The sequence below is a fragment of the Salvia splendens genome, chromosome 6 (assembly GCF_004379255.2).
Source record: "Salvia splendens isolate huo1 chromosome 6, SspV2, whole genome shotgun sequence".
NCBI classification, from domain to species: domain Eukaryota; kingdom Viridiplantae; phylum Streptophyta; class Magnoliopsida; order Lamiales; family Lamiaceae; genus Salvia; species Salvia splendens.
The window spans coordinates 17,862,135-17,883,239 of record NC_056037.1 but is presented as its reverse complement, the minus strand read 5'-3'; the positions used below and the strand labels follow the sequence as shown (position 1 = coordinate 17,883,239).

General features: G+C 34.8%; 2 protein-coding genes across 3 annotated transcripts; both read left to right on the top strand.

Annotated features, from left to right (window-relative positions):
• The first annotated feature begins 1,464 nt into the window (after positions 1-1,464).
• Positions 1,465-5,717, top strand: LOC121809756 (phosphoenolpyruvate carboxylase-like). Its single transcript, XM_042210541.1, has 9 exons — positions 1,465-1,626; positions 1,694-2,085; positions 2,159-2,243; positions 2,302-2,524; positions 2,614-2,717; positions 2,783-2,870; positions 2,943-3,097; positions 3,391-4,389; positions 4,872-5,717. The coding sequence occupies exons 1-9, from the start codon at positions 1,483-1,485 to the stop codon at positions 5,517-5,519; spliced, it is 2,838 nt and encodes a 945-aa protein (XP_042066475.1). The 5' UTR covers positions 1,465-1,482; the 3' UTR covers positions 5,520-5,717.
• A 7,594-nt stretch (positions 5,718-13,311) lies between these two features.
• LOC121806194 (dol-P-Man:Man(6)GlcNAc(2)-PP-Dol alpha-1,2-mannosyltransferase-like) lies at positions 13,312-18,508 on the top strand. Of its 2 annotated transcripts, XM_042206151.1 has the most exons (11): positions 13,312-13,654; positions 14,370-14,457; positions 14,545-14,704; positions 14,859-15,076; positions 15,214-15,509; positions 16,373-16,487; positions 16,569-16,707; positions 17,567-17,763; positions 17,865-17,954; positions 18,026-18,164; positions 18,252-18,508. In XM_042206151.1, exons 1-10 carry the CDS (start codon positions 13,383-13,385, stop codon positions 18,155-18,157), a joined length of 1,707 nt encoding a protein of 568 aa, XP_042062085.1. In that variant the 5' UTR covers positions 13,312-13,382; the 3' UTR covers positions 18,158-18,164; positions 18,252-18,508. The 2 variants fall into 2 exon arrangements, with proteins under 2 accessions (XP_042062085.1, XP_042062083.1); XM_042206149.1 differs by having other exon boundaries at positions 18,026-18,508.
• The last annotated feature ends 2,597 nt before the right edge of the window (positions 18,509-21,105 follow it).

Below are 21,105 nucleotides of genomic sequence, written 5' to 3'. Positions count from 1 at the left end.
ATTAATAATAGTTATAAGACTAATTTAATTACATTAATCATTTTCAGTATATCATGAAAAAACTTCTTCAAAAAAATAAGACAAATAATTCTTGCAATTTAAAGCAATTAAATAAAAATTTTATAAACTAAAACTACTATTCAAAAAAAGATTGCTCGTCATTTCAATTACTATATATTATGTGGGTATATATATTAGTGTTTATATATAGTGTGTCTATTATATAGTATAGAATATGCATAAATTTCCCATATAATAAATGGTGTACATTTATATTTAGATTGTTTCCATATTTTATATATCTAGTTGGAATTGAGGTTATATATATTTCCATTTGTCAAAAGTTTAAGCGTGTGACATACCAAATAGGATTGTCACCTTGGTATTCCTTGACTATGGAATTTTTTCTCTACTTTACCTACTTTTTCTCTATATCTCTTACTTTACATACTTTTTCTCCCATCTTCTTACTTTACCAATTTTCATTAAAACTCATGTCGTGCACAAATAGGACTATTTTTTGTGGACGGAGAGAGTAGTTTTTTTTGTGTGAACAAAATTATGCAATTAATGGGGTATTTATAGATGATTTTAAGATGAATTAGATGATAAAATGAAAAAATAAAAAGGGGGGAAAACAATAATATTGGGAAAGTGGAAAATTTTTATTAATTTTAAATTTTTGTTTAATTTTTTTCAAAATAATAATAATAAAATAAGCTAAGTGACGGGACACCCACACTGAGAAGCCCCACGAGGCTGGACACCCGCATCAGCGTCCCGCCGCTAGCTCATCCCGGCCGGACAGCCGGATAGGTTCAGGCCCTCGACGAGATGCCATTATATTGCAGTAAAAAAATGAAAAGAAATGGAGTTATAAAAGTATCTCAAAATAGTGCAAAGAGACTTTAAATGTGATTAATCCTCATATTAAGGTCTATGCATGCTAAAATTCGTTGGTAACTTTCTGTCTCAAATTATATGTCACACGTTCCTTTTAATTTGTCCCATAAAAGATGACACATTTTAATTTTTTGAAATAGTTATCTTTCACATTAATATATAAAATTATATTTTCCCTCTCCATTTAACACATAAATAACATTTTCTAAACTCTCGCGTTGATCATCGGAAGTGTAACAAATATTATGAGATGAAGGGAGTATTAGTGGATAAATGAGTACTTAAAATTTAAGAAGGAGAAGGGAAAAGAAAATGAAAAGAAAGGAGTGGATTGGAGTCTGGTAATAAAAACAGGAATACAAAGTCATTATCTATAAATAGATACCAACATCGGCCGTAGTCTTTGGATCTCTAGCTTTCTATTTGTACATTGTATGATAAATTTAGGTACACCATCATAGCCACTCACACTCTGCATGAAGCCACTATTATTAGGAGATTTTTGCATGAAGCCACTATTATTAAATTATGTTTTAGTTAGGTGATTATAAAAAAATTTGGTGACGGCAAGGAAAAAACATGGCATCTATTGATGCCCAGCTGAGGGCTTTGGCCCCCGGGAAAGTCTCGGACGACGACAAGCTGGTCGAGTACGACGCACTGCTTGTGGATCGATTCCTGGACATTCTTCAAAGCTTGCATGGAGAACAGCTCAGGGAAACGGTAATAGTAGTACATATTTTTCCTTTAATATAGATCACTTAATTTGTTGGTTATGTAATGTTGGCAGGTGCAAGACTGCTACGAGCTTTCTGCAGAGTACGAGAGAAAGCGAGATCTGAAAAAGTTGGAAGAGCTTGGGAATAGGCTTACAAATTTGGATCCAGGGGATTCAATTGTGATTGCGAAAGCCTTTTCAAACATGCTCAACTTGGCCAACTTGGCCGAGGAGGTCCAGATTTCCTCTCGGAGGCGCAACAAGACCAGGAAAGGGGATTATACCGACGAGAGCAATGCAACGACTGAGTCGGACATAGAAGAGACTCTCAAGAGGTTGGTTTTTCAGTTGAAGAAGTCGCCTCAACAAGTTTTTGATGCGTTGAAGAATCAGACCGTGGATTTGGTCCTCACCGCTCATCCCACCCAGGCTGTTCGAAGATCGTTGCTTCAGAAGCACGGAAGGTTGTTGGTCTTATAACTACTCCCTACTATTTATTATTTTCTTGTGACTACTTTCTTAAATCTTCAATCTCAGGATCCGTAATTGCTTAGCACAATTGTATGCCAAAGACATAACTCCTGATGATAAACAGGAGCTGGATGAGGCTTTGCAGAGGGAGGTACTTTACTAGTCATTCATTTGTATGATAACTTTACTTCTGATCATCTGTTTTTCAGATTCAAGCTTCTTTTCGAACTGATGAAATACGAAGGACCCCTCCTAACCCCCAAGACGAAATGAGGGCAGGGATGAGTTACTTCCATGAAACAATCTGCAAAGGCGTCCCAAAATTTCTGCGCCGTGTTGACACAGCACTGAAGAATATCGGGATCAATGAGCGCATCCCGTACAATGCTCCTCTACTCCAATTTTCTTCCTGGATGGGCGGAGATCGCGATGGTATACTAATTTCCTTTTTCTTTTTCAGTATGTAGTGTTTATTGAAAATGGTAAGGTTGCATGGTGTTCGGATCTGTGGATGGTTGCAGGCAATCCAAGGGTTACTCCTGAAGTGACGAGGGACGTATGCTTGTTGGCCAGAATGATGGCTGCTAACTTGTACTATTCCCAAATAGAGGAGCTTATGTTTGCGGTGAGTGCGACTTACTGTTTGATCATGACTTCCTTTCTATATTTCTAACTGCTGTTTTTTCCTAGTTATCCATGTGGCGTTGCAACGAAGAGCTTCGTGCCCGAGCTGATGAACTCCACAGATCTTCTAATAGAGATGCAAAGCATTTCATTGGTAACCTCTAAAACTAATTACGCCTCCTCACTATCTGCTTACATTTTTAACCATTGTTGGCCTGGGTGATAGAGTTTTGGAAAACGATATCTGTTAGCGAACCCTATCGTGTCATCCTCGGAGATGTGAGGGATAGGCTCTACCAAACACGCGAGCGCTCTCGCCATTTATTAACTCAAGGAACATCGGATATCCCGGAAGACCAGACATTCACCTCTGTTCAACAGGTTCTCTTTTACATTTTCCTTTCATATTAGTACTTAATATATGTTGTAATACTAATATAAGGTAGTGATAAAATGCAAACTCTATATATCGTACAAACTCCAAACTCTTCAACACAATGTCAACACAGTGTAAAATTTTAAGATTTTAATATCAACACAATGTTAACACAGCGTCAACTGTTATTTTGCTTCTGTTGACATTTTCTAACGGTTCAGATCATAGTTTGGAGTTTATACAATATGTAAAGTTTGCATTTGATGATATCCCTACTAATATATATGTATATGCACAGTTGTTGGAGCCTCTTGAGTTGTGCTATAGATCCCTAAATGCTTCCGGGGATGGCTCAATAGCCGATGGATGCCTACTCGATTTTCTCCGCCAGGTCTCCACGTTTGGGCTGTCCTTGGTGAGGCTAGACATACGGCAAGAGTCGGAGAGGCACACTGATGTCCTAGACGCCGTGACAAAGCACTTGGACATAGGCTCATACCGAGACTGGTCGGAGGAGAGGAGGCAAGAATGGCTCCTCTCCGAGCTGAGCAGCAAACGTCCCCTGTTCGGATCCGATCTCCCGAAAACGGAAGAGATCGCTGATGTCCTTGGCACGTTCGAGGTGCTGGCGGAGCTCCATCCGGACTGCTTCGGGGCATACATCATATCAATGGCAACTGCACCTTCAGACGTGCTGGCGGTGGAGCTCCTACAGCGCGAGTGCCGCGTGAAGAAACCTCTAAGAGTCGTCCCGCTCTTCGAGAAGCTGGCTGATCTGGTGGCTGCTCCTGCTTCCGTTGCGCGTCTTTTCTCGATCGAGTGGTACAAGGAGAGGATTGACGGTAAGCAAGAAGTCATGCTCGGGTACTCGGACTCGGGCAAAGATGCGGGCAGGTTGTCAGCAGCGTGGCAGCTCTACAAGGCTCAGGAGGAGCTCATCAAAGTGGCCAACAAGTACGGCGTGAAGCTGACCATGTTCCACGGCCGTGGCGGAACTGTTGGGAGAGGAGGCGGCCCGACTCACCTGGCTATATTGTCTCAGCCCCCGGAGAGCGTGCAAGGGTCTCTCCGCGTCACACTCCAGGGAGAAGTAATCGAGCAGTCCTTTGGCGAGAAGAACCTCTGTTTTAGAACACTCCAACGCTACACTTCGGCCACACTGGAGCATGGCATGAACCCTCCCGTCTCCCCGAATCCCGAGTGGCGCAAGCTGCTTGACGAGATCACGGATGTTGCCACGGAGGAGTACCGGTCCATCGTCTTCAAAGAGCCACGCTTTGTTGAGTACTTCCGCCTTGTAAGTAAATTAGTCACGCTTGTTTGGTAGCCTAGATAAGGCCAAGATACTCCCTCCGTCTGCCATTAAATGTCTCATTTTTCCTTTTTCGTCCGTCCACCAATAAATGTCTCATTTCATTTTTACTATTGTTATTTGGTAAGTGGACCCTACATTCCACTAACTCATTCCACTCATAAAATCAATATATAAAAGTAGGTCTCACATTCCACTAACTTTTTTACCCACTTATTACATAAAGTCAAACAAGTTCTTAAAACCCGTGCTGGTCAAATATGAGACATTTAATCACAGACGGAGGGTGTATAAGTTATACGGCCTTATTTGATTGTTTAGTAGATAAAATGAGGCCCATGTTAGGCATATAAAGCCCAGTTTTGTCTTAAATCCCATATTACTCTAGAAATCTTATGTTATCTGAACATGTCTACCAAACACGTATATTGTTGATGAATACTAATGCAGTAAATCTCATTAATTAGGCCACCCCTGAGATGGAGTATGGTAGGATGAACATCGGGAGCCGGCCATCAAAACGGAAGCCTAGCGGAGGGATCGAGTCACTGCGTGCAATCCCATGGATCTTCGCGTGGACGCAGACGAGATTCCATCTCCCGGTGTGGCTAGGGTTCGGAGGGGCATTCAAACACGCGATAAAGGATGAGAATAAGCTGATGATGCTACAAGACATGTACAACAAATGGCCTTTCTTCCGAGTGACAATCGACCTTCTGGAGATGGTGTTAGCCAAGGGAGACCCGAGCATCGCGTCCTTGTACGACAAGCTCCTGGTCTCGGAAGAGCTTTGGGGTTTCGGCGAGAAACTGAGGTCAAACTACGAGGAGACGAAGTCCCTTGTGCTGCAGATCGCAGGGCATAAGGATCTCTTGGAAGGGAACCCGTACTTGAAGCAACGGCTGAGGCTGCGCGACTCGTACATCACGACGTTGAACGTGTGCCAAGCCTACACGCTGAAGCGGATACGTGATCCCGAGTACCATGTGGAGCCCAACTCCACTCATGCAGACCTCGTCAACCTAAACCCCACCAGCGACTATGCGCCAGGATTGGAAGATACCCTCATCTTGACCATGAAGGGCATTGCTGCCGGAATGCACAACACTGGTTGATTCTCTCTTCTTCTTCTTCTTTTGCTTTAGCGTCTTACTATTTAATAATCACATGCGCATGTCGCGTAATACAGATCGTATCATATTTTTAAGTCTTTCAAATTGCAGATTAGCTAAAAATTTGCTAGATATAAATGTCAATTATGAAACAAAGAGTTAGTGAAAATAAGTTTGAGGGTAGTTGTACTAATTTCATACCAAGTCCATTTTTATTTGCTTCCCATCTAAAATATACTTCTTCATCCATAATGTGGCAATGACATTCTCTTGTTGGGGCTAACCTAGTCCAGGGCCACCGATAAAGTGGGTTGAGTTGGGTCTTTTTATAAAGAGTGAACTACAAAAATGGTCCCTAGACTATGGGTTTATCTCGCTCATAGTCCATGGACTTTAAAAATATCGCCAGACATCCCTGAACTAATAGTTTATCTCAAAATTGGCCCTTCTGCCATTTTTTGATACGAAAATACCCTTTTGAGGGTTTGGGCAGTTTGGTCTTTTTACACTTTTAACATTTTAAATCTGATATTATTTCAGTGGAGTACTAAATCTGATATTATTTCAAAAAAAAATTATTTTTCCCTTTTGTCATCCTTCCCTTTTGTTTCTTTATTTCAATATTAGATTAATTTTATAAATTTAAATTTTAAATTTATATTTTAAAATATCAATAAATTTTTATTAATTATTAAAATTATTAAATAACAAAAATTAATAGTTTTAATCAATATTTGATAGTGTCTAATATTTAATCAATAAGGCATGCAGACGCCAACTTAGTTTTAATCAATATTTAATAGTTTTAATCATAAATAGATCATATAACACGATTATTCTGAAATAAATATGCATCTAATGTAAGACTAATATAATTTTCGTTTAATTATTTGAAAACATTCAAAATTAACTAGAAAATTTAAACAAAATACTCCTATTTAAAAATTTTAGTAGTATCAAATTTTTAGTCAACTTCATAATATATAATCACAAGCAATTATAACAACCGAACGAAGGCTAAGTAGAATAGCTCTTATTTTTCCATCATGATTAATATGGTTTTTATGTAATTCTTCGATTCAGTTGAATATTATACTCCCTCCGTCCCCTAATAGGAGTCGTTATTTGACCGGGCACGAGTTTTAAGAAATATAAAGAAAAGTTGGTTGAAAAAGTTAGTGAAATGTGGGACCCACTTTTTTTATATTGGTTTTATAATAAAATGTGAGTGGAGTGAGTTAGTGGAATGTGGGACCTACTACCATTTATGGTAAAAATAAAGAGTGACTCTTAATGGGGGACGGCCCAAAAAGGAAATTAGCGACTCTTATTCGGGGACGGAGGGAGTATTAAATAACAAAAATTAATAGTTTTAATCAATATTTATAGTGTCATTAATTAATAATTTTAATTGATAAAAATTTATTGATATTTAAAGTTTTAAATTTACAATTTAATTTTATAAAATTAAATATAATATTGAAATAAAGAAGCAAAGTGAAGGATGACAAAAGGGAAAAAGAATGATAATTTTGAAATAATATCAGATTTAATACATCACTGAAATAATATCCGATTTAAAATGTTAAAACTTTAAAAAGATCAAATTGGCCAAACCCTAAAAAGGTATTTTCGTATCAAAAAATGACAAAATGATCAATTTCGAGATAAACCCTTAGTCTAGGGATGTCTGACGATATTTTTAAAGTCTAGGGACCAGCGGCGGATCCAGGTGGGGTCGGATGGGGTCGGCCTACCCCACCACCGGCCCCGGCGTGCCGCCGGAAAGCTACTTTCTTCACCCTCCGACCCTACGGCATTCGCGTCTTCGCCCCACCTCACGCAGTGTGAGATTGTGAGAGGAGACTGGGCATAGAGAGAAAAGAAAGAAATGAGTCCGGAATTCGGCGGCGGCATCACGACAGGGGAGGCAGTTGTCGAGATGGTGAGAATACAGAAGAGTTCTTCCAATATTTCATTTCGAAGAGAGATGAATGGAAATAGATTTTGCGCAGAGGGAGATGAGAGAGAATGGAGATGTCATTATTATTTCTTCTTCCCTATATTTACCTCGTGAACTACAATTAAATTATTATCAACAATAACTAAATTTAAAAGATTAAATATCTTCAATTATGTGGAGTATTTAATTTTAGAATGGGCTTTGAATTTTATTTATTTATTTGTATTCATTCTCAAAAGTCAATTAAAAATATATTCCCATCTAATAATTTCAATTAATTGTAAAATAAACAAATACTTATATAAACTAAATATTTTTAAATTTCTTCTATTTAATTATATAAATTAAATTTTCAATCTTATTATTCATATTCAAATAATTTTAGTTTTTAAAACTCCTCCGACCTCCAATAAACGAACTCATATCATTTTTAGCACGTCCAACTAAAGTAAGTCATTTTTTTCAAAATATAATAAAATTTATCTTACTTTCTTTTCTATTTGATTCTTTATTTAATCTTATCTCCTAGTACTTTATTGTTTTCTACTACTTAAATATTTTTTTTAAATTTCGTATCCAAAAGACACAGAGAAAGTATGTTGTTTTCAGAATTGATACTCATATGAATTATTAAAATTAAAATATATGTTTATAAAAATAATTATTTTAAATATTTATTATTTGATTCGACCCCACGATATTTAGTTCCTGGATCCGCCATTGCTAGGGACTATGGGCGAGATAAACCCATAGTCCAGGGACCATTTTTGTGGTTCACTCTTTTATAAATTTGGATCCATCCCGATCATGAGATGATTGCAAATGGATTACATTATTAATTATTAAATAGTAAATACCTCCTTTGTCCCATAAAAATATGGCCCTTTCCATTTATTAAAAGTGGTCTCCAAGACATTACTCATACACATCAATTTATTTACAATTCGGCGCATAGTAAATAATTAAAATATCCAACTTTCTTTTTCCTCTTACTATATTAATATTTTTCTATTTTTAAAATTTCAACAATCCTTTCTTTCTCTATGTAAACTCCTTAGAGTGCATAAATTTTCGTATCATCTTGGCCATTATGACCCACCATTACAACTCACACTAATAATAATGTGGGTCTCACTATCCACTAACACTATTTTAACTATCATTTTTTGCTTCTCTTACTTTACTAATTTTTTTATTAATTATCGTGTCATTTCAAATGCTCATATTTTTATTTAATGGATGGAATAAATATTTTCTTCATTCAGGGAATATTATTTCTATCTAAGACGGATTATTTCTATCTAAGACGGCCGAATTTTATGCACTCTAACTTTAAGGAGTTTAGATAGAGAGAAAGGTTGTTGAAATTTTAAAATAATAAATGAGGAATAAAGTAAGAGAAAAAAGGGAGGCGGATATTTTAATTATTTACTTGTAGTACTAAGTAATGGGTCATTTATGGACGAAAAAAGATCATTGGTGGGACACAGAGAGTATTTACCTTCAAATTCACTGTAATTATTTTTAAGAAAGTTCAAATGTAATTAGGAATTTTAAAACTATAAATTAATATAAATATTAGGATAAATATAATTAAAATTATGTCACTATTAGAAGAAATATAATTATAATACTCCTAACACTCAAGATGTTCATCTTTTCTTTTTAGTTTGTTCAACTCAAGACGTCAACTTTCTATATTGAAAAATAAATCCCTCATTTCTCTCTCCTTATTAAAATAATCAATTACATTTTTATTCTATTTTATCACACTCAACTACTCCACTTAAAATCTCGTGTCATTCAAGAATATGGATATTTTGAGTGAGACGGAGGGAGTATAAAATTTTATAGTTGCGGGTCTTGTTTGGGCCTAACTGGGCTAGCTCCTAGGTTTGGTCCGGGTTGTTCATGGGCCTATTTCTAATGATCTTAGGCATGAGTTTAAAATATGACTTAATTGGAGTTCTTTTAACATATGGGTCCAAACCCGCTTCATTATGGCTGATGGGTCAGGGTTGTGAATTGACAACTCCATATGTTCATACTTTTTTGTATGCCCCTTTGTCCATTTGGACATGATTACTGATATAATATACTCCCCCGTCCCACAAAAAGATGTCACATTTATGTGATGACATGGGATTTTGGAGATTTTGTTTCATGTGTTAAATGTATAGAGAAAATATAATTTTTATATTGATATGAGAGAGAACTTTTTCCAAATATGAAAATTAGGGGTGAAAATTTAGTTCTCGGGTTTTGGGTATATCTGATCCCGACCCAATACCCGATGGGTTTTGGGTACCCGAAATTATGGGTTCGGGTACAGGTTTGAGTAGTTAATGTTAGGATTTTTCGGGTTTAGGGTACCCGAAACCCGTATTAGGGTACCCGATTAATTATATATTTGTGATAAGTATTTTTATTTAAACATCATGTTGCATCATATATGTTCTTACTTTATCTTTTCAATATATAGTTATGCTTTCTCCGTTTTATTACATGTTTAATTAAAATTTTAAAAAATTTATTTTGAATCTCTTTTGAGTAATGTCTATTTGTCTAATATCTATTATATAAATATATAGAGGGAACATCTTTTTTAGTATATCAACTATCCCAAATGAGCAAATTTGGTCCGTAACATTCATAATATCTTTTGAGGTCCATTAACTATAAGTTAATATCAATTCAACTACTTTTTAACTATTTCCAATATTTTCATGACCAAAGTACCCTTAAGGCCGTGAAGGACAATTCAATCTCTTTATTCATCCACTTTTTTCTTTCTTCTAATTTGTTAGGGACTAAGTTTAATAGATCTTATACTATTATTATTAATATTATTAATATATATCATACCTTATTTGAATGTTATGATATTACTTTCTAGTGCTAGTTAATACTTTTATATGGTTACATTCTCAATTATTTAGATAAAACTAAGATAAATATTTTATTTTAGTGAATCTTGTAATTTTATTAAACTGAAAATTTAAGTTAATCATAATATATAATATATACTACATTGAAATAAAAATTTAATAAAGTAGAAAAAATATGATTCACGAATTGATAGAAACTATTGATTTTTCATGAGGTTGTAAATGACCTAATGATAATGTTAAGACGCGACAGTATGATACTAAACAATTGATAGCAACTATTTATTTTTTATTTAATTAAACAATCATAGATTTAAATTAATCATATGTTCAACTAAGAATGTCATTGTCTTTTTATTAAATTGATTATTGATAATCACAACTAATTTTTTTAGACTATAATTACTACATAAGAGTAGATAAAATAAAACTTAGCTCTTTGAATTATTTAAGATTCTATGTATGCTAATAAATTTTAATTTATTTTTAATCATCAATTTTGTATTGCACTTAAAAATAACATATTCTATGTATAGCTTTAAGATTGAAAAATTAATATTCCATCTAATAAATTGAACTACTTTCATATACAAATATTGTATAAGTATAATGTTTACGTATATTTATATCTAAGTTATTTCACTATTAATATTAAATATAGTACAATGATTTAAAATATTACAAATAAGTAAAACTAAATGTAAATAATTAATAGTAATAGAATATTAATATCATTAAGATATTTTTATTTTGAAATTAAAATGAGAGGGAACATCTTTTGTGGTACATCAACTATCCCAAATTACATATTTTAATGAAAAAGAGAGGGTAAATAGATTTGAATTGCCCTCATTGGCTTTAAGGGTACTTTGATCATGAAAATATTGGAAATAGCCAAAAAGTAGTTGAATTGATATTAACTTATAGTTGATGGACCTTAAAAGATATTATGGAATGTTACGGACCAAATTTGCTCGTTTAAGATAGTTGATGTACTAAAAAAGATGTTCTCTCAAATATATATGGTCGTAGAATCATAATGTAGAGAAAGTTAAAGCATTAAAATTGAAGTGTAAACTTTTAATAATAGTCAATAAATAGTACTAATAGTATTGTGTTATTTTTAATAATTTGTATTCTCATCACAATATAATTTATATAAATAGAATAAATTTGAAATATAATAATTTCGGGTTTATGGGTACCCGATTTGTTGGGGTCGGGTACCCGAACTCACATACGGGTCGGGTATTGGGTATGATATTTTTGAGATTTCGGGTTCGGGTACCCGAATTTGCAGGCTAATGGAAATCATGTGACATCTTTTGTAGGACAAACTAAAAAAAGGAAAATGAGACATCTTTTGTGGGATGGGGGAAGTAATATTGTACTCCCTCCGTCCCTCAAGAATATGCGCTTTCTAATTTTAGAAAGTCTTTTCTCTCTAATGAAGTGAGACTCATTCTCCACTAACAATACTTTATTTACTTTTTCTCTCTACCCCTCTCTTACTTCACTAATTTTATATTAAAACTCGTGTCGACCCCACAGTGCATATTCTTTGGAGACGGAGAGAGTATAATGAATTGAAGTCATGCTTGGTCTCCAAAATTCATGCACATTTGTTTTTGTTTCTCTTATTTATCGAGACATTCTTTATGAATGGAAACATACAAATTTTACCATTAGACAAAATTTCCATATTTTCTCTAAAAATGGTCTTGCGATGACACGCATAAATATAAATTTTTAAATATATTTCTTGCTTTTTGCAAGTTCTATTTTTTCCATCTTCAGCTTGGGTTAAATAAAATCTGTGTACCTTGCGCGATATGAAACTACTTTTCATTAATATGGACTATATCGTACATGTCTTTAAACTTGATTATCTTTAAAATCCTACCAAATACTTGCCCTTTTAGTGTAATACTATAAACTTTAGAGTAAACTAAGATCAAGATGCACAAGTTTTGTTGACCAAATATAAAGTAATTTTTCTCTATCTACTTAACATACTGTACTAAATATCAATTAAACTCCGTGCCGAAAAAGTTTCACTTCAATTATGAGGAAATGGAGAGAGTGTTATAACTTTATAGTAAAATAAGATCAAGAATGCATCTCAACGGTATGCCGTTAATGCATCTTTCGACGATAAAGTGCACTTGATACGGATATCTTCTCCACGACATCTTGTTTTTACTTTAGAACTAAATTTGTCGTGCTGAAATGGAAGGAGACTTTTAGAACTCCAATCTGTCGCCAAATCATTTGTCAATATATTCACATTATTATTGTTTTCCAAATCTACATTTATTTACATTATTTTTGTTTCATGCATTTCAATATCTTAACCGGCCAATCTCGTTCAGTATAGAGTACGTATAGTACCAAAGTAAGGCTAAATTCATAACCAATACATATAAAAAATTTAAAAATTTATTGACTTCTCCAAATGCAATAAAATGAAAATTCAAAATACAAATAGAATTCATCTCACCATTTAATCTACTACTGCTTTATTACCACTTCATTGGTGCTATTTAAGATGGTCATATTTTTAAATGGCACAGAAATTTAAATGAGACAGTTGAATATAATAAAATAGAGTAAGACAAGATAGTACTCCCTCCGTCCCGGGCTACTCGCTCATTTCCTTTTCGGCTCGGAGATTAAGGAATAAGTGTATAGGAAAGTCAAAAATGACGGCGGTAGGTGAAATTTTTTACTAAAAATGGAAAGAGTGCAAGTAACTTGGGACGCCCAAAAAGGAAATAAGTGCGAGTAGTGCGGGACGGATGGAGTAATTTTTTAGATAAATTTATTTCTAAATATAGAACGTGACATTTTAAGTGGTGAGGAAAAAGGAAATGTGATTACCTTCAAATGGAATCGTAGAGTAATTCTTTTACATTAATAAATGACAAATTCCAAGTAAAATTTAAACTAACTGACATTTCCGCAAACACACACAGAAAAGAAGAAGGCTTCAAAAATCGCTTAATTTCGGAAAAAATGGCTCTAACAACGAGGCAGCGGCGCTCCTCGCCGCCGGATCTCCAGACGGCGCCGTCCCCTTCTCCCTACTCCAAGGTCGACAAGCCGGATAAGTCAGCCGGCCACGACGACCAGAGGCTGGGTTGGTTCCTGCCGCTTTTGTCGCTGTCAGTGCTGCGCTACATGAGCGCCTCATCTAACATCATTCACGACTGCGATGAGGTCTTCAATTACTGGGAGCCTCTCCATTTCCTACTCTACAAGACCGGCTTCCAAACTTGGGAATACAGGTCACCGCCGATTTCAATTTTCGCTTCTCCTTTTTGTTTGCAATTGAGTGCCTTTGCTGTTTAATCCCTTGATCGGTTAGGTTTACTCTTGCGGCGATTAATTGAGTGATCTGTGGTTGTGTTGTTGATAAGAGGTGGTCTATTGTTGCTTTCTCTTAGTTGTGAATTGCTTTCCCTTGGTTGTAATTGAGTGCATTTGCTGTTTAATCCCTTGATCGTTTAGGTTTACTTTTCCGGCGATTAATTGAGTGATCTGTGGCTGTGTTGTTGCTAAGAGGTGCTCGATTGTTGCTTTCCCCTTAGTTGTGAATTGCGTTTCGAACGCCTTGAGGATCGGTGAAGGGTTTGGGGTTTAGGGTTTATCATCAACATGTTTACGAGTCCTGTTTCATAAATGCGTGAGGATATACCAAAATTGATAAAAATCCATAATGTTTGCACTAGAAGCTGTCATCACATGTTCTTGTTTATTTGCATGGGTTTTGCTTGAGAGTTGTCAGTTTCCTGTTGATTGGGGAGGTTTACGACTATTCACTCTCGTATAGATTTTAAGGTCGTTTCTGAGTAGGTTTTACATTTTATTTTTTCTGCTTCAAGTTTTGTTCAGGATTGTGCGAATCTATTAATGTGTATTGCTAAGTATTGTACAAAACTAATCAAAGAGATTGGCGTGTTTTTACGTAATGGATTCCAACATCTTTTATGCATCCTGCAGCTCCCAGTTTGCGTTGAGGTCTTACTTATATATTATTTTCCATAACTTGGTTGGTTATCCGGCTGCTTGGTGGTTTGGAGAAGAAAAGGTAAGATGTCTCTTCTACTCCCTTACTTTTTATGCTGGATCCAATTCTTCTACTCATCTCTGAATTTTTTGTGCTTAATTATATCAGGTGAGAGTCTTTTATGCCGTGAGGATTTTTCTTGCTATTCTGTCTGTCATTGCGGATGCTGCCCTTGTTGTGGCCCTTTCTAGAAAGTATGGGAAACGTCTTGCTTCGTATACACTGGCAATGCTATGCTTGGCTAGCGGTTGTTTTTTCGCTAGCACTAGTAAGTGCAATTAATTTGACCTGGTTTTTACTCTTTGTTATATGCATTTTTAAGTTGCCCCTGCTGACTTTTTAACCTAAACAATGCATGTAGGATAGAGGCCTGAATTATCATATGTTCTCCAATTAACTCATGATTACTGCTGCATATACAGGTTTCCTTCCAAGTTCGTTCTCTATGTATGCGATGTCTCTATCATCAGCACTTTATCTTTTTGAGAAACCCGCAGCTGCAGTTTTAAGTGCTGCCACTGGAGTTATTCTTGGTTGGCCATTCTCAGTCCTGGCATTTCTTCCACTTACAACTTTCTCCCTCAAGAAAAGGTTTAAACATGCATTTTTGTCTGGTGTCATCACTTCTCTTTTTCTTGTGGTGAGTGTTATTTTCGGACTGTTCAAAAATATCTGACAGTAACCAATTTTATCAGCCCATGCACCTATTAATCCACTGCCATCTTGTCCAAATTCTCAATTTATCTTTTCTTTGATATAGTCTTATACATGTCCCAGGCACTATCGGCCATTGTTGACCACTACTACTACGGAAAGTGGACGTCATCCGTTCTCAATCTATTGATATATAATGTTTTAGGTGGTGGAGAGAGCCACTTATATGGTACTGAAGGGCCACTGTTTTACCTGAAGAATGGGTTCAATAACTTCAACTTTTGTTTCATCCTTGCTCTTCTGTTCATTGTGATCCTTCCCATTGTAAAGAAAAAGTATGCTCCAGATTTGTTAGTCATCATCTCACCTGTGTATATCTGGCTGGCTTTTATGTCTTTACAGCCGCACAAGGAAGAGAGGTAAATTTTGCTTTTCTTCTTTTGGTCTATTTCTCAACTTAGTTTTTCTTTTCTCAATATATCCTCTTTAGCTTTGACTTCTATTATAGCAGAATATTTATCTTTAACCCATGCATCTTATGTTTCTTAAAGTGTTGTTTACAATAAGCCTTATCTTTCAAGTTATAAGAAACACTAATATATTTTTCTTGTGAATCACGGCTAATTACTGCAAAACTGCCTTTCGTCTAATTGTCTCCGTGTTGAAACATAGGCATATATATAAGCAAGTTATTAGTATCCTACACCCAAAAATTCTAAAGCAAATTGGCTGAGGACTCTATCAGGTTTTTGGATATTTTGTTAGCAATCACTGTATATGATCGAAAGGGATAGCATCCATTTAAATCATGAAGTTTGGTCAAATTCTTGTCTGTCCCATGAATTTTGAAATTGGAAATTGGAAATTGGAAATTGGAATATTAAATCACGAAGTTTCAATTTTACTCAATTGTCCCATCCATTCACAAAATGCCTCTTTTAATGATATTCAAAACGACTTGTTTCATTAAAATAAGTATTTTTTTTCTTTTTTATTTCTTTATTTTTTTATTTTTTTGAAATATTGTCGTTTTAACATCAAAAGACGTTGATTAGTGCATGGATGAAACCGTTGAGAAAAATTGAAACTTTGTGATTTAATATTCCAATTTCAAAGGTCATTAGAACCAAACTTCATGATTCAAATGGCTACTATCCCTAATCAAAAAGGTGATAATTTGCTTGATTTCTTCAGCATCTTTTCATTAAATCGGAGAAGAGGTTGAATGTACTTAGCTAGTGTAGAGTGAATACAGATGACTATGGTTATTGATGTTTTGCAGATTCCTTTATCCAATATACCCTCTTATTTGTGTTGCTGCTTCAGCTGTCATTGACAGCCTTCCTGATTTATTTCGGGATAAGTACAATCCAAATGATCCTTCTATTCTTGTTATGGTATGACTTTTTTCTTCTGAAAATTACCTATGGTATGGCTCGGTTTAGCTGATTGAACGTACTTTTGCTGTGGTTGCACAGGTAGCAAAAACGTTGAGGCCTTTGGTTCTTGGACTCATTTTATGTGCCTCTCATTCTAGGACATTTTCTTTAATCAATGGTTATTCAGCTCCTGTGGAGATTTACAAACATTTGGAACACTACGATGATGTTGGGGAAGGTAGGAAATTCCTATTATTTTCATTTACCAAGGGTCATTAGTTCCCATTATTTTTAAATTCTTAGTACCCGAACTGTGGTCTTACATTACTAAATCTCAGGCGTTAAATTCATTAGTTTCCTTTTGATGTTAACTAAAAAATGAGCTCTTAGGTTTAAACTACTGAAATATTTTTTTCCCAATAAGAAATATTCCATATTTTATAAAATATTATTTCAGTCAAAGTGCTATTTGCTGCAAAAATCTTCAAAGCTGGACACTCCCTTTGTCCACTATCAATAGTCTTGGTAGTGGACAACACTGATTTTAATGTAAAATTGATAAAATATGAGAGAAAAAGTAATTGGAATATTATTAGTTGAAGGTGAATAAATAGGAGGAGGAGAAAAGGTAAGAGAGAGAGTAGGAAAAAGTGGTGGTGTCATGTTACCCAAAATGGAAGGAGACTTTGTGGATGGACCAAAATGGAAAAACAAAACTATTGGTTGTTGATGGAGAGAGTATGATATAATGTAGCCTGAGTTTTTGTTAATTTGGCTATTGTGATTTGTCCGGTTGTGTACTAAAGCAGAACGTGTTAAAAACTAACACCCTTGTAATTGATACTGGGCATAACCCAGAGATTGTACCCTATTGTGCGTTGAGTCCATTGACAAGATTTACAAATATAAAAGCACTTGCAGTCTCCGTTATATCTTTGATTTTCTATGCTATAATCTTTGTTATATTTGTGCAATACCTCTTAAATATGTATTCAACGTTTCCAGGACCTTTTAGTTCTGATTCATATACAGGTTTTCATGTTGCATGAATTTGTTCGTGCTTACCTTAATTTTCCAAGCTTTTGTACATGATATAGGTTCGGTCCTGTGCGTTGGAAGTGAATGGCACAGATTCCCATCATCTTTTTTTGTCCCCGAGTACATCGGACAGGTGAAATGGATAGATGACGGGTTCCGAGGTCTTCTCCCTCTCCCGTTCAACGCTACCTTAGGTGGCACATCTGCTGCTCCGCCCTATTTCAACAACAAGAACCTGGCTTCAGATCAACAATATGTAGTTCATCTTCCTCGTTACTAGAAATTTGAGAACATGTACATTTCCTTACCATCAATGACTTAACCTTTCTCCATCTCTTTCTTCTAATAACTGTGCAGCTCCAAGATATAGACAAATGCGATTTCCTTGTAGAGTTGCATCTCGAAAGACCTTACATTCCTCGTGGGAGTGACTTGAATACATGGGAGGTTCGAACTCTTTCACTCTCTCACACACACAAACACTCTCAGTTAGTTATCTAATGGATTAGTATTTACAGGTTATGGCAGCGATGCATTACCTGGATCGCGAAATGTCACCTCCCAAGTACCGGTCATTCTTTATCCCATACCTCTGGCAGCAGAATAATGTCTTCGGTTTGTACAAACTACTGAAGAGAATACCAAAATGATAGCCACGTAAACAGTCTCCAAGTCACTGCAACGACTATATTATGAGCAGACCATCCACCGATTCATGCTAATTTTGTTTTGTCCTTGCTACAGGAATGGCAATAGCTTCCATCAGATTTGCTGATAGTAGATTTTCTTGTTGGTCTCTGTCTCTCTAACTCTAGTCGGTTGATGTCTGAAGAGGATATAGTCTTTTACCTTGCCTATGGTTTTACTTTTACACTTATGTCATCATCATATGGAATAGAAGGGGAATGGAATGTCAATTTCTACTTCCATTTCACTCCTCTACTTGATACTCCGTTTCATTTAGGAAGGAGTGGGTATTCGGTTAATCAGTTATAGCTTAATCGATAACTGATATTTTCGATGTGTTTGGTTTTGGTTTTCAGTTTGGGATGAATCGAGTATCGGTTATAACCAATGAATCGATAACTGATATTTTCGGTGTGTGTTTGGTTTTGGTTTTCAGTTTGGGAGGAATCGAGTATCGGTTATAACCAATGAATCGATAACTGATATTTTCGGTATGTGTTTGGTTTTGGTTTTCAGTTTGGGATGAATCGAGTATTGGTTTTAACCAATGCCCGTTCATTTAAACTGATAACTAATTATTAAACAAATTCATGAAATATAAACTCAATTTACTGAGTTTGTTTTATGTAGTTTTAGTTTTTGATATATATATGTTAATTGAGTTGCTAACATATATTGATTGTAGTAAACGGTGTGTGTCTGTATTGATTGAATTGTATTGTTGTGTTAATTCGGTAGTGAGAAACCTTTAGTGGTGACCTGAACATCATTTAGTCTACAATGCAGAAGACGTATACATATTTGCTCAAACCTCATAAATTAAATGCTTGTGAAACACAATATAAATGAAACACTAAACATAATGTGACAAAAATATTTCTTATCATATACTTCCTCCGTCTCACTCTAAATGGAAGTTTCTAATTCGGCATGAGATTTTATGTGGTGTTATTTTGTAAGTACAGTGGAGACAATAAAAGGGAAATAGTAGAAAGAGTAATGTTTTTATATTTAGAAAGTGTCATTTAGAGTATGACATCCCAAAAACAAATCAGTGAGTAGTATGAAAATAAAGATTTGCATATACAAACAGGTCGAAATGCCTGTTTTACAACATATGCCCTAACAATCTACAATCTTTACAATATCCATCATTGTAAATAAATGAATGGCGATGTCTCAATATTAGGCATCCTTAACTTAGTTAAATGGACTAATCATCTTAACTTTTATATTTTCCAGTTGTGAACAATTGTCACATCACATGATACATTTTAATTTTAAAAAACAGTCAATTGTCACCATTTAGGTTTTATTTTGGTTATTGTTTACATCGTGTGGTTTCTTTTATTGATATTTGAGATTATTGAGTTTTTAAATTCCCAAAAACTATATAGCTTGCCTCAACTCAGGGGCAGGGGCGGACCCACGTTGGGATGCAACAAGCACTTCCATGGCGTGTGATTCCCAAAAACTATATAGCTTACCATTTTTTCTTTGCTATGCTTAACTTGTACTGGACTATTATTATTTCTTGGATTTTCATTTTTGTTTTTTCAACACACTACCAGATTTTTTCATAGCTCAATAAATGCCTATATTAATTCATTTGTTTACTAATTAATTCATTATTAAATAATTACAAATTTATTTATGTTATTTCTAGTAATTTAGTTTGTGTAATAGTATTTGTTTGCTTTCCTATTTGAGTAAATATTAGTATTATTGTAAGATCACAAATGAATGTTCTTTATAAAATAGTAGTACTCCTAGCCCCATAAATTTGCATATATATCATATAATAGTAATAAATTTAACTAAATTATGTTTTCTTTGAAAAATGTATATTACCTCCTCATATTTCGAAACCGATGCTATGAATATATCATCTTTAACTTATTTTATTTATTCTCAATTTTTTCTCTCATTATTCATTTCTACTTCACCTATGTAGCGTTCAAATTGCAGTTGGTTTTGCTGTAGTTGACCCTGAAAATATGCAACAATTGTTGATGTAATTTGGACCCCATTATTAAAATCTCGCATCCATCACTGCTTCAACTTCAATGTTACCTGAGTCTAGAGCCTTTGTCCTAGCGGTAAGGAGTTTAGATATTATTGTATAAGGTGTCGAGTTCGAGCTCTCTCGACATCAGTTATAATTTCCTTCTTCATATAGGAGTTTATTTATAAAAAAAAACTTCAATGTTACTAGAGTCTTATGTATCTTTGTTTTTGTCGAGTGGTGCATCAAAATATGTTGACTGACGCGATTTCAAGTTATGATTTTATTATTGTTTGTGGTCATGATTTAATGGTGATCATATCTTTGTCTTGTTTAAGGTGATCATATTGCCTATTGTGTAGGTGTTGTTAATATAGTACTCCTTCCGTTCACGAATTTCACATTTAAATTTATGTCATTTAATAGTGTAACTATTTTTGGTAGATAGAGAGTATTATGCAGTGTTGCGAGATCAATACGTTTATACTCGTTGTTAGCTAACGTTTGTCTTTTATTAATTAGATTATTGATACCTTTGCTTTTTAAAAATAGAAACTTTTAAAAAATCACGACTTTTAATTTATAATTAATAAAGTAAGATATATAAAAAGAAACATGAGTAAGAGTGAAGAATAGAAAAGATAGTAGAAGTGGTGTTAGGGGGTGTTCGGTTTGGCAAAGATTGTATCCCGGATAAATATGTACTCCCTCCGTCCCATCTCAAGTGATGGACTGCTTTTCGGCACAGTGTTTGGAGGAAATGATAATAAATAGTAAAAGTGGAGAGAAAGTAAATTAAGTAAAACAATAATGTAGATACGACTCTCTTTTATATTAATCTCTCTCTAACTTACTTTCTATCCACTCTAACTATTTATTATCATCTTTCCAAAACAACAGCCAAAA